This window comes from Bactrocera oleae, chromosome 5 (assembly GCF_042242935.1).
Source record: "Bactrocera oleae isolate idBacOlea1 chromosome 5, idBacOlea1, whole genome shotgun sequence".
NCBI lineage: Eukaryota > Metazoa > Arthropoda > Insecta > Diptera > Tephritidae > Bactrocera > Bactrocera oleae.
In genome coordinates this window covers 16559570-16569649 of record NC_091539.1, presented here as the reverse complement: position 1 = coordinate 16569649, position 10080 = coordinate 16559570, and the positions used below count along the sequence as shown (strand labels likewise).

Genomic DNA, 10080 nt, shown 5'->3' with positions numbered 1-10080 from the left:
GATATGCTTAGACTCCAATTGATAAAATAAAAAAATTAAATAAAATTCGTTTTAGGATTCGAACGTATAGGCTCGTATTCGGATTGTGCTTAACCCCTTCCCGCTTACGACCTAAGCCACCACAAAAGTGGAAACGTGGCCGCTTAGCCACCGTTTTATTATTATCATTTGTTTAATAAGTATATTGCTTACGCAACGCACATACATAAGTTAGAAAACTAGCTTATTAAATGTTTATTTTATTATGAATTCTGGGGTTTTTACCGGTAATACAGATTTTTAATTCAGAAGGCTTTTCATAATTATAAATTTGTCATTTCATAGAAATTGAAAACATAAATCTAAATAGGTATGCGCAATGATTTTTCATATAGGAATATTCGTTGTGTCTATTTATAGCATTTCGCATATTGTGTGGTGTATTTTTCTTTTTCGAAGTTATATTTTTCGATGTTCCCTCTTGTGGAATTACAAATTAGTACTCAAAAAGTTTTCATTTAACATTTGCTCCTTCTCTACTCATCAACATTTTCTGGTTTCACTTGTATGTCTGTTTGTAACTCAAAAACTAAACTCAACACGATTACAAAGTATGCGCAAAATGTTTGCATACTTTTTAACACTCTTTTATTAGCTTCATTTCTATGTGTCTGTCTGTTTGTAGTCAAACTAAACCCAACACGACTACAAAGTATGCGCAAAATATTTGCATACTTTTAGGCATATTTTGGCATCTCAAAGGGAACAAATCAACTGAACGGACAACAAAAATTATAATATTTAGGATAAAATTTTTTAATGGCAGATCAAAATATGGAATTTAATAAAAAATAAAAAAGAATTGAATAAATGAGAAGTTAGTATTGCTTAAAATATTTTTATTATCTTACAAGGGACTTAGACTATTCAGGAATTTTTACTATTGAAACTATAGTTTTATGGTAACTTAAATAAGATGCATAAGTTTGAGACTTTACATCCTCTAAATATCTGGAAAATACCGCGTGAATGGTGTTTCCATATTTTGTAGTGGTTTCTTGTGGATCAATATTCATTTTCAAATTCAATCTTTCCGAAAGAAAATTTGTCAACCGCTCTGACTTTTTATCAGCGAAGTTGATGTTGAAAACGCCACCGAAGATGAGTGGAAATTTGTTACCACTGATAATCCGATTGAAATACCTATTTGGTCGCCAATAATATAATATCGATTCACAAATCATCAAGCACAAGTTCATACAACTGTGTCTAAAATGATTAATTGAAAATTTCATTTATATTTTTAGCAAGACACAATTATAAGATGATAGAATTCTGGTAAAAAGAGCCGAGAAAATATGAAATACAATCGAGTTCATAACGATGAGTCATACCATATATTGGTCATACATTACATACTGTGATACTTCGTCCGAAAATGTACATAGTGTAGATAGCTACAGCTACTATTTATTAAAAAATAATAAAATATAAATAAATATAGTTAAAAAAAACTAAAAAAAACGCTTTTAAAGAATATCGAACTAAAAAGTTGAAAATAAATATAGTTTAAAAAAACTAAAGACACACGCTTTTAAAGAATATCGAACGAAAAAGTTGAAAATAATTTTAAAAATTAACTTAAAAAAATAGTATATAAAAAATACTAGTATAATTGAGGAAAAAGCGTGGGGCGTTCGATATACGAAAATTATGGCATAAAGCGCCCTAAGCCTTTTCCTCAATTATACTAGTATTTTTTATATACTATTTATTTAAGTTAATTTTTAAAATTATTTTCAACTTTTTCGTTCGATATTCTTTAAAAGCGTGTGTCTATAGTTTTTTTAAACTATATTTTTTTTAATATTACCTCGTAGTCCATAATTCCCTCCATGAAAACAAGGTTACCGACGCCATTTGCTCCCACTGCAAGCCTTTCGCTTCCTTTAGAGAGATAGATAGCTTCCATTGCACCGCACACCACACTATGAAGCCTTTACCATGCTTGAGTTTTATTAAAATTTTTATTTTGCAGCGTTTAGACTGTCCTACGTCACACAAATCGATGGCCATCAGATCCCCATAAATTAAATTTGTACTCATCTGTAAGAACTAGAGATTCCCAAAATTCGTTATCGTGGATATACTCTTCGAAATATAGTAAACGTTTCGCAGTATTTCTCTTTGATAATGTGGCTTGTTTCGTGGTGTATACGCTGTAAAATCAGGTGAAAGCAAGAGTACAATACAAATCCATTTCGCGTTCGATTAAAAATGAGATTTATAATTCTCACATAAATTATCAAAAATATTATTAAAGTCGCATTTTCATATATTTTTTATTCCTTTATTTATTTTTCCTTTTTCAATTTTACTTCAGGTTTTGAGTAATTCAAGATATACTCTTTTAAGATTTTAAAATCCCTAAAAGTGTATATTTAAAGGAATTTTTAATATCTTTAAATTATAATTATTATAATTCTAATACAAACTTTAATTATATGCACATAACATAGCTTAATTCTAAAAACCTGCTGCATTATTTCGTTCTTGGGATTTTCACATTTTTTCATATATCACTTTAATCTCTCATTTCACCCTCCTCATCCTCATCATCTACACCTTTTATATATAATACGTTGTTACAACGTATAAGAACTTCCCCTAAATTTCCTGAAATAAAAAATTATAGTCTGTATTAATATATATATTTTTATCGGTGTTGTATGTTATTATATAAGTAGAACAAACACAAAAGTAAAAGGTATATGGGTCATATATAACTTTGATGGTTCTAAAGGTCTTAGTGGTTTTTTAAAAACAATGGGGCATGTAACAGATGTTCTGCGGGAGTTTTCGATGTTTTGTTCAATTTTTTTCTACACTTCCTATTGGGGCTGTTTTATTTTCAAAAGAGAAGATGTTGGATATACATATACATTTTAAACTTTTGGTATTTTGGCCAAATAATTGTCAAAAAAAAGCACAAACTTTTTATACATATCCTTACAACCAAACACTTCATTTTTGTGTATAACTACTGTTTCTTAATAAAATAATTCGTTTAGTTTAATATGACAACAATACACGAAAATCCGTAAATCAAGTCCATATTTAATAATATTTAATTTTATGTTACAAAAAAAAAATCCTTCCCATAATGATCGAGTCTATAAAACTGCAGTTAACTTAGGTTTCTATCCACAAAGAACATGAGTATGGGTGCGTTCGAGATGGCAATCACGACAGCAGTGTTGCAAATTTGTCAAAGTATCACGTCCTGCGTATATACAATTAGGATATATTATTTGAACAATGTAAATTAAAATTTTTCCCATTATCATACTCAGAACCTGGCTGGAATTTAGAATAGCATCCCCCGCTGACTTATGGTTTTTAATATATGTATATGCTTTCAAAGTTCAAACTTTTCTTCAATCCTTTTTATTCACACAATAACAAAAGGATTGCACTCTAATAAATAATCAGTGTTACCTTATCTAAAAATTTTACAAAGGAACCAAAAGGAATAAAGAAAACAGATAATACCCAAAGGCAGGAAATAAGTAACACATTATTAGTTTTTCGCGTAGAATTCTTTTCTACACTGGCGGTCTTCAGCCGTGCTGCAAAATAATAACCCTGGTCGGCCCAACACCGAGGTGTCGTCAGTTTATTCGCGTAAAACTCCTTTTTGCGTTGGTCGGTCCAATACCGAGGTGTTCTCAATTTATTCGCGTCGAACTCCTTTTGGGGAAACTTAAGTATACCCTCACACGATTTCACGGTTAAAATGGGTATGGATAAAAATATACACATAGCCAATAAAGTCTGCGTTCACCCGACCCATTTTTTTAAGTGAAGTAAAAACACAATGTAAATAGGTAATTCAGTTCAAATTTTCTGCATGTATTTCTTCTTTATCATCTTAAGTTTAAATTGCAAATGTAAATAAAAATGTATATTCCTATTTTCATTTTTGTGATAACGGGATTTTAGAGTAAGAACAAGTAAACATAGGCACCATTAAGTCTGCGTTCAGTTAGCTTAATTAGTCGTTTAAAGAGCTCGTGACGTGTTTTAATAATATTTAAAAAAATGGAAACCAAAAGAAAAGAAATTAGTCTGTCGGGAAGAAAAGTTATCATTAAGTTGTGGAGATGGCGAAAGTTTCAGAAATATTTGGCAAACTATTGGAAGAACGTATTCTTCTGTCCAGCGCGTCGTAAAAAAATTAAAAAAAAACCGGAATTTTAACTTCAAACCCTCGATCTGGCCGTCCGAAAATATTATCAGCCCGGGAAGAACGGAACATAATAAAAATGGTGAAAGTTAACCCTCAAATTACGTCCACCAAGATTATTCAAAACGTAAATATAACCATTAAAAACAATTTGTGCCGAAACTGCTAGAAAAATTTTACGAAAAGCTGGATATCATGGTAGAGTCGCTCAAAGGAAACCATATATTTCACTTGTAAACAGGCGAAAGCGCATTGAATTTGCTCATAATTATATAACAAATCCGGTGTTGGACCGACCAGAGTTATTTTTTTTGAAGCGCATCTGAAGGCCGCCAGTGCAGAAAGGATTTCGCCGATCTCCTCTTTTCGTCCATACCATCAGATCGCGATGTAAAAGAAATTGTACCTGTTACATTTCTTCTTAATTTTTTTTTTTACAAGAAAATGTCTAATTTGTTGAACGGGTAATTACAGCTAAGTGATCTTCGTCCATACCATCAGATCGCGATGTAAAAGAAATTGTACGTGTTACATTTCTTCATAATTTTTTGTTCACAAGAAATTGTCTAATTTGTTGAACGGGTAATTACAGCTAGTGATCTGAATTTGTAATCTTCGCGTCAAAAAAAGACGATTTAAATAAATAAAAAAATTAAATTTTCGCGGCCTCCTTCATTGGGGAACCTAAACTATACATTTACCAAACAAACTTACAATTCGCACTGCGTTTGTCAGATACTGTTAGCGGGTTTATTTTCCGCCTTTTTTTGAAATCAACTGTTCAAAATTCCCTAATCTTCATAATCAAGGAAAGAGAATGAGAAAAAAATTAGAATCTCAATATTGAATTACAGTTAGTTTTTCACTATTTTACACAAAAGAAATGTGTAGAAACTAACTAGTTAAGTGTTGTGAATATAAAGGTTAAAAATACACGTGTAAAATTCATTAAAAAGCATAAAAAAAACACGCACTTTAAATAATATTTCAAAAACGAGAAACGTAAAGAACGGCCTCTATCCGTACATACCCATTTTGACACCGAATTCAAAGGATGCTATTCTAGATCGCAGCCAAAAATTTTACCTGTTACTTGACCATCGGCGGTATGTTCCTCGGTATTGGCCAGCTGCATATTCATGTAGCCATCCACGGAAACCAAATATCCTTTATATTCGTGACCCCATTTTAGTTTTATTATAACCGCTTTACCAGTTAAACCATTAAGAAATGGTTTTGGATTAATGGGCATAGCAGCTGACATAATTAAATTTTATTTATTTTTAAGCAAAGCAAAACACCGGCAATTAACACCAAACACGTTTATCAACAAGCTTCTTCCTAACATGTACGAATCAACGATTCGCCAACAATTAAATATATCGAGAAATCCGATTCGATCTCAATCATCTTATTCATTTATCGATAAAGTGTACTAAAGCTGTGTGTCAAATGATAACAATTTTCTTTGTGTTGAGTTGGGGTTAAAACATTTCCTATATTGTAAACAAATTTTACATTTTGCTGTGCCGAATGGGAAGTAAAATTTTGACATTTGATATTCAAAACAAACGCAATCGCGTCGTTTGACATTTAGTCTTGATCGGCTTTAGAATATCCAGGATTTCGGAAATGATATGGGCATGGGCGGAATTAAAGCTACTTTTGTATTATATAATGTAAAATAAATGTCTACAAACGAATTAAGGAAGTGTTAGTGGATATAAACGAGAAAAATATACGTGTAAAATTCATTTAAAATTGAAAAAATACGAAATTTAGATCGTTGAAATGTTCAACTTTAAACGTTTATGTCTCGAAAACTTTTCCGCGGTTATCCGACGATAGGCATTTTATTCCCGAATGCGTGGGACAGTATTCTAAATTTTTCCCAAATTATTAAATACATTCGTTAAATTGTTAAAAATTAATTAATTTGAAGATTTAATGTTAACTGATATGGATTCATACTTATATAGGGTGATCCATTTCGAGATTCCCTACTTTTTTAAAGAAAACTAGAAAAATGTTCACAGATAATTCAAATTTAATTGGGAATGTTAATTGTCATTCGAAAGAAAATCCTTTGGCATTATTTGAAATGTTGGCCGAGGCTACGTCTCAGATGGTTAAGGACACGTGAGATGGTTTGCTCCAGGGCCTGAATCGAAGCGGGATTGTCCGCATAGACTTTAGACTTTACATATCCTCACAAGAAAAACGGCCAACAGTGTGATATCACCGAAGTGTTCTCTCAATAAATCCATTGTTTTTGAGATGTGTGGGAAGTGGCGCCGTCTTGTTGAAACCAAATGTCGCCGAGATCACGAGCTTGAATTTCAGGTACCAAATAGTCGGTTATCATGGCGCGATAACGGTCGCCATTGACGGATCCGTTCTCACCGGCATCAATTTTGAAAAAATATAAACCAATGATTCCAGCGCCCCACAAACCACACCAAACCTTTGTTTTTTCTGGATGAAATGGCAGGTCGTGAAGCTCTTTAAGTTTCTTTTCGTCCCAAATGCGACTATTTTGCTTGTTTACATACTCATTGAGCCAGAAATGAGCCTCATCGCTGAACAAAATTCTCGATGACGTCGGATCTTCTTGAAACCCATAGAGGGAAGCGATGTCGCTTGGGAATGTCGACCGACTTCAGTTCTTGCATAATCTGCATTTTATACTTTCAATTTCAGTCCGAGTTGCTGCGAACGGCGCCGAATCGACTCTCCACGGTCTTTGTGTACACTCTCAGCTACGCCGCTATATTTTCCAATAATGAATACTGGGTGATGGTGTTGTGAATAGTACGCACAGTAGGTCGATTTTGTTGACCACAAGTTAAGCGAAGCGCCCGAAACTCATTCTTTATAGAACTTGAATTTTCGTAATAAAGTTGAACGATTTGTAAATGCGTGATCTGTCAAAAAAAGGCTTTGAAAAAAGTATCTCTACTTGGATAATCCGTTCATTTATTTACTTAGAGTTGCTAGTTATCTATTAAGTATATTTTGCAACACGTTAATACAATTTGTGCATGTTTATCTTTTCTGAAAAGTGAAAATTCAAACTCCCAATATTTTAGAACTTTTTTTTTGATATAGCGCTTATTTTAAAGATCATATTATTCATTTCAAGTTTACTAAATATTTTTCTTTAGCATACTTTATTACATTTCCATAAAACCCTACATATGGTACATATAGATATTCTAAAGCGGACCACGCTCTTCCTGTATGAGTCGCAGCTTATCCAATATTTAGTCAATTGAAAGGATTCTCCGACTTTTCTACAAAAATATATTAGATTAGAAAATCACTTAAGAACCGCGACCTAAGGTCTATTTTGCCCTTGTCGCAACGAGTCATTAAGCCCCAGCACATTGATGAAATACATTATACTGTTAGGTGCTAGTAAGGCGATCTGATCCCTATTTGGAAACATGGATCCGAGGGTCTAAATCTTGCGTCTGCAGAACTGCTGCCGGCAGTTTGCACAAGCGATCAGGCCCATGTTGTATAAGGGTTTCTTGAACTTGCAATGGCCGGGTAATCACCCATTAGCAACCTGGCATGGCGCATGCCTTGAAGTTGTTGCCAATGTCTCTCCCTGCCTACCTTTCCTCATTACGGAGCAGCTCCTTATTGTGTGGGGACCAACGTCAATGTACGGTTCCGGTCCTACCATTCTTGGAAGCTGTAGAGCGGGCAAGCTCCTCAGCCTATAACCTTTGACCAGGCACCCAAATAAAGTGCACTGGGATGCGATGCACTCCTGCGCCATTAGCGATTTAACTTCATAACTTTTAGTTCCGCTTGACTATCGCTGAGTATGCCAATACTTTCGTTGCGATAGTTGGGTTGGAGGTTTATCTCTACACACCGACTTATAGCATAGACTTTCGCTTGGAATATGCTTCGAAAATACCCTTCCTAGCAGGTCCAGCGTGGAATCATTCCATTCCGCCTTGGTCCTAAGGATAACTTTAAACTTCCTAGTGAAGTTAACCATTTTGGTGAAGGTGTCCCTTGAGATAAGAGTATTTCATCACTTATGGCTTTCATCTGCTGGAACCAGATTACCTTCCTTCTGCCAAACCGTTCTGCTGTCATTTGAAGCATTGTATGTTTGGCTGCTTAATTGATTACCACATGTAGCGGTGTGAGATCCAACATCACTTCCAGTGCTGCTGTCGGACACTTACGCATTGCCCCCGACGCGCAGATGTAGGCAAGTCGTTGCAGCTTCGATAGTTGAAGTCCTACCGAAGTGTGTGATGCTTTTGAAGCCGAGGATACTGTGCCATATGTAATAATCGGTCTCACGATCATGGTGAAAATCCACCTGATAATCCTTGGGTTGTAGCCCCAGGTTTTGCCTGCAAGTCGGTTGCACACCATAAGAGCTTTTGTAGCCTTGGCTATGTTTAGGTGCCCATGCTACTTCCATCGAAGAGTGGTATCCAGCGTGAGGCCCAGGTATTTGACCAAATTAGCCATCTCCTTCTTTCTGCTTCCAAGACCTGGTAGAGTCCTTGGTCTCGTGAACGGAACGAGGGTGGCTTTCGGAGGATTAATGTTCAATCCAACCCCACTTCACCACCTCTTTGCCAGGACTAGTCCCCTTTGTACTATGTCACAGAAAGTGTCTACGAATTTGCCCTTGACTAAAATGACAATGTCATTTACATATTCTTGTCAGCGAATTCCATTTTATAGTTGGGGGAATAGCACTTCACCCTGTGGGCAGCCCCTCCTTGCGCCGAGACGAATATCCCCTCCTGTAGTTTCAGCTATCCTAGTGCTTAGTACGGCCTCCATCCATCTGCGTACCGGTGCTGCCACATTAATTTTCGCCAGTGCTCTTGCCACGCTTCCGTGAGACGTTTGTAAGAAGCATTTTCGATGTCTAGAAAGTCACATAACATTACCTCACCTCCATCCAACGAACTTTGGATGTCTGAGCAGCATTAGTTGATCTGCCTGCTCTGTATGCATGCTGATTCGCATGTAGCCTTGCAGCTTTAAGCGTGTTCAACATTATTTCGTAATACCGAGGCCATAGGCCACTTGATCGAATCCGCAATAAACAGCTGTGTTGCGACACTCCAATCAGAGCAATATGGTTTGTGTTCGACCACCGGTTGACACAGGTTTACCGGAATTGTCTCTGAGAAATGCGCCAGCAGAAGTGCGAAAGCTCTTACTTCTGCACTGGTGGTATATGTCCCATTACATCTTTTAATCATTACTGCTGTGTCATTTTTGCCTCTGGCCAGAGCCCTGTACAGTCATGCTGCCTCCGGTGTAGAGTTGACGTTTACACAGGAGTTCTTAAAACATTTCTGTTTTGAAGACCTAATCTTTTTGTTGTAAGAAGTAAGGTTGCATTTTTTATTTCTCCCAGTTCCCCATACGTTTGGCCTTGTTAAAGAGCTTACGTACCCCTTGCCTAAGATGATCGTTTTTATGGGGCAGCTGTAGTTATTTGCGTCTATTATGGACTTGTTCAGCACAGACAATCTGCTTTCTAGTGTTGATGCTGTACCACTACTATCTGACTGCTCCTCCCCGCTCACATTTATCGCTATCGTATCTCGAAAGGTATCCCAGTTCGTATTCCTATGAATATGTTTGAAAGGGAGTTGCTTGACCTCTACTTCTACAAAGTTTTACCCCGATATAATCATTGTTGCTTGATTTGCATAGTGGAAAGTGAAAGAATCAGATGGAATTGAAAATGGTGTTATATGGGAAATAGGCGTCGTTGTAGTCCGATTTCACCCATTTTCGCGAAAAATACAAACATTGTTGTACAAAAACAACAATTGTCTCAAAAAGCATGAGCAGCA

At 35.6% G+C, this 10080-nt stretch overlaps 1 protein-coding gene across 1 annotated transcript; it reads right to left on the bottom strand.

Moving 5' to 3' along the window:
- Nucleotides 1–2293: 2293 nt before the first annotated feature.
- On the bottom strand, nucleotides 2294–5605 carry SmF (small ribonucleoprotein particle protein SmF). The gene is made up of 2 exons (XM_014241662.3): nucleotides 5312–5605; nucleotides 2294–2655 (listed from the first exon to the last, which is right to left on the bottom strand). The coding sequence occupies exons 1-2, from the start codon at nucleotides 5487–5489 to the stop codon at nucleotides 2564–2566; spliced, it is 270 nt and encodes an 89-aa protein (XP_014097137.1). The 5' UTR covers nucleotides 5490–5605; the 3' UTR covers nucleotides 2294–2563.
- Nucleotides 5606–10080: the final 4475 nt, after the last annotated feature.

Coding starts and splice junctions, on each gene's coding strand:
- SmF (XM_014241662.3), bottom strand. CDS start 5,489: ATGTCAGCTGCTATGCCCATTAATCCAAAACCATTTCTTAATGGTTTA. Junction 2,656..5,311: donor CGCCGATGGTCAAGTAACAG/GTAAAATTTTTG, acceptor TTTTTATTTCAG/GAAATTTAGGGGAAGTTCTT.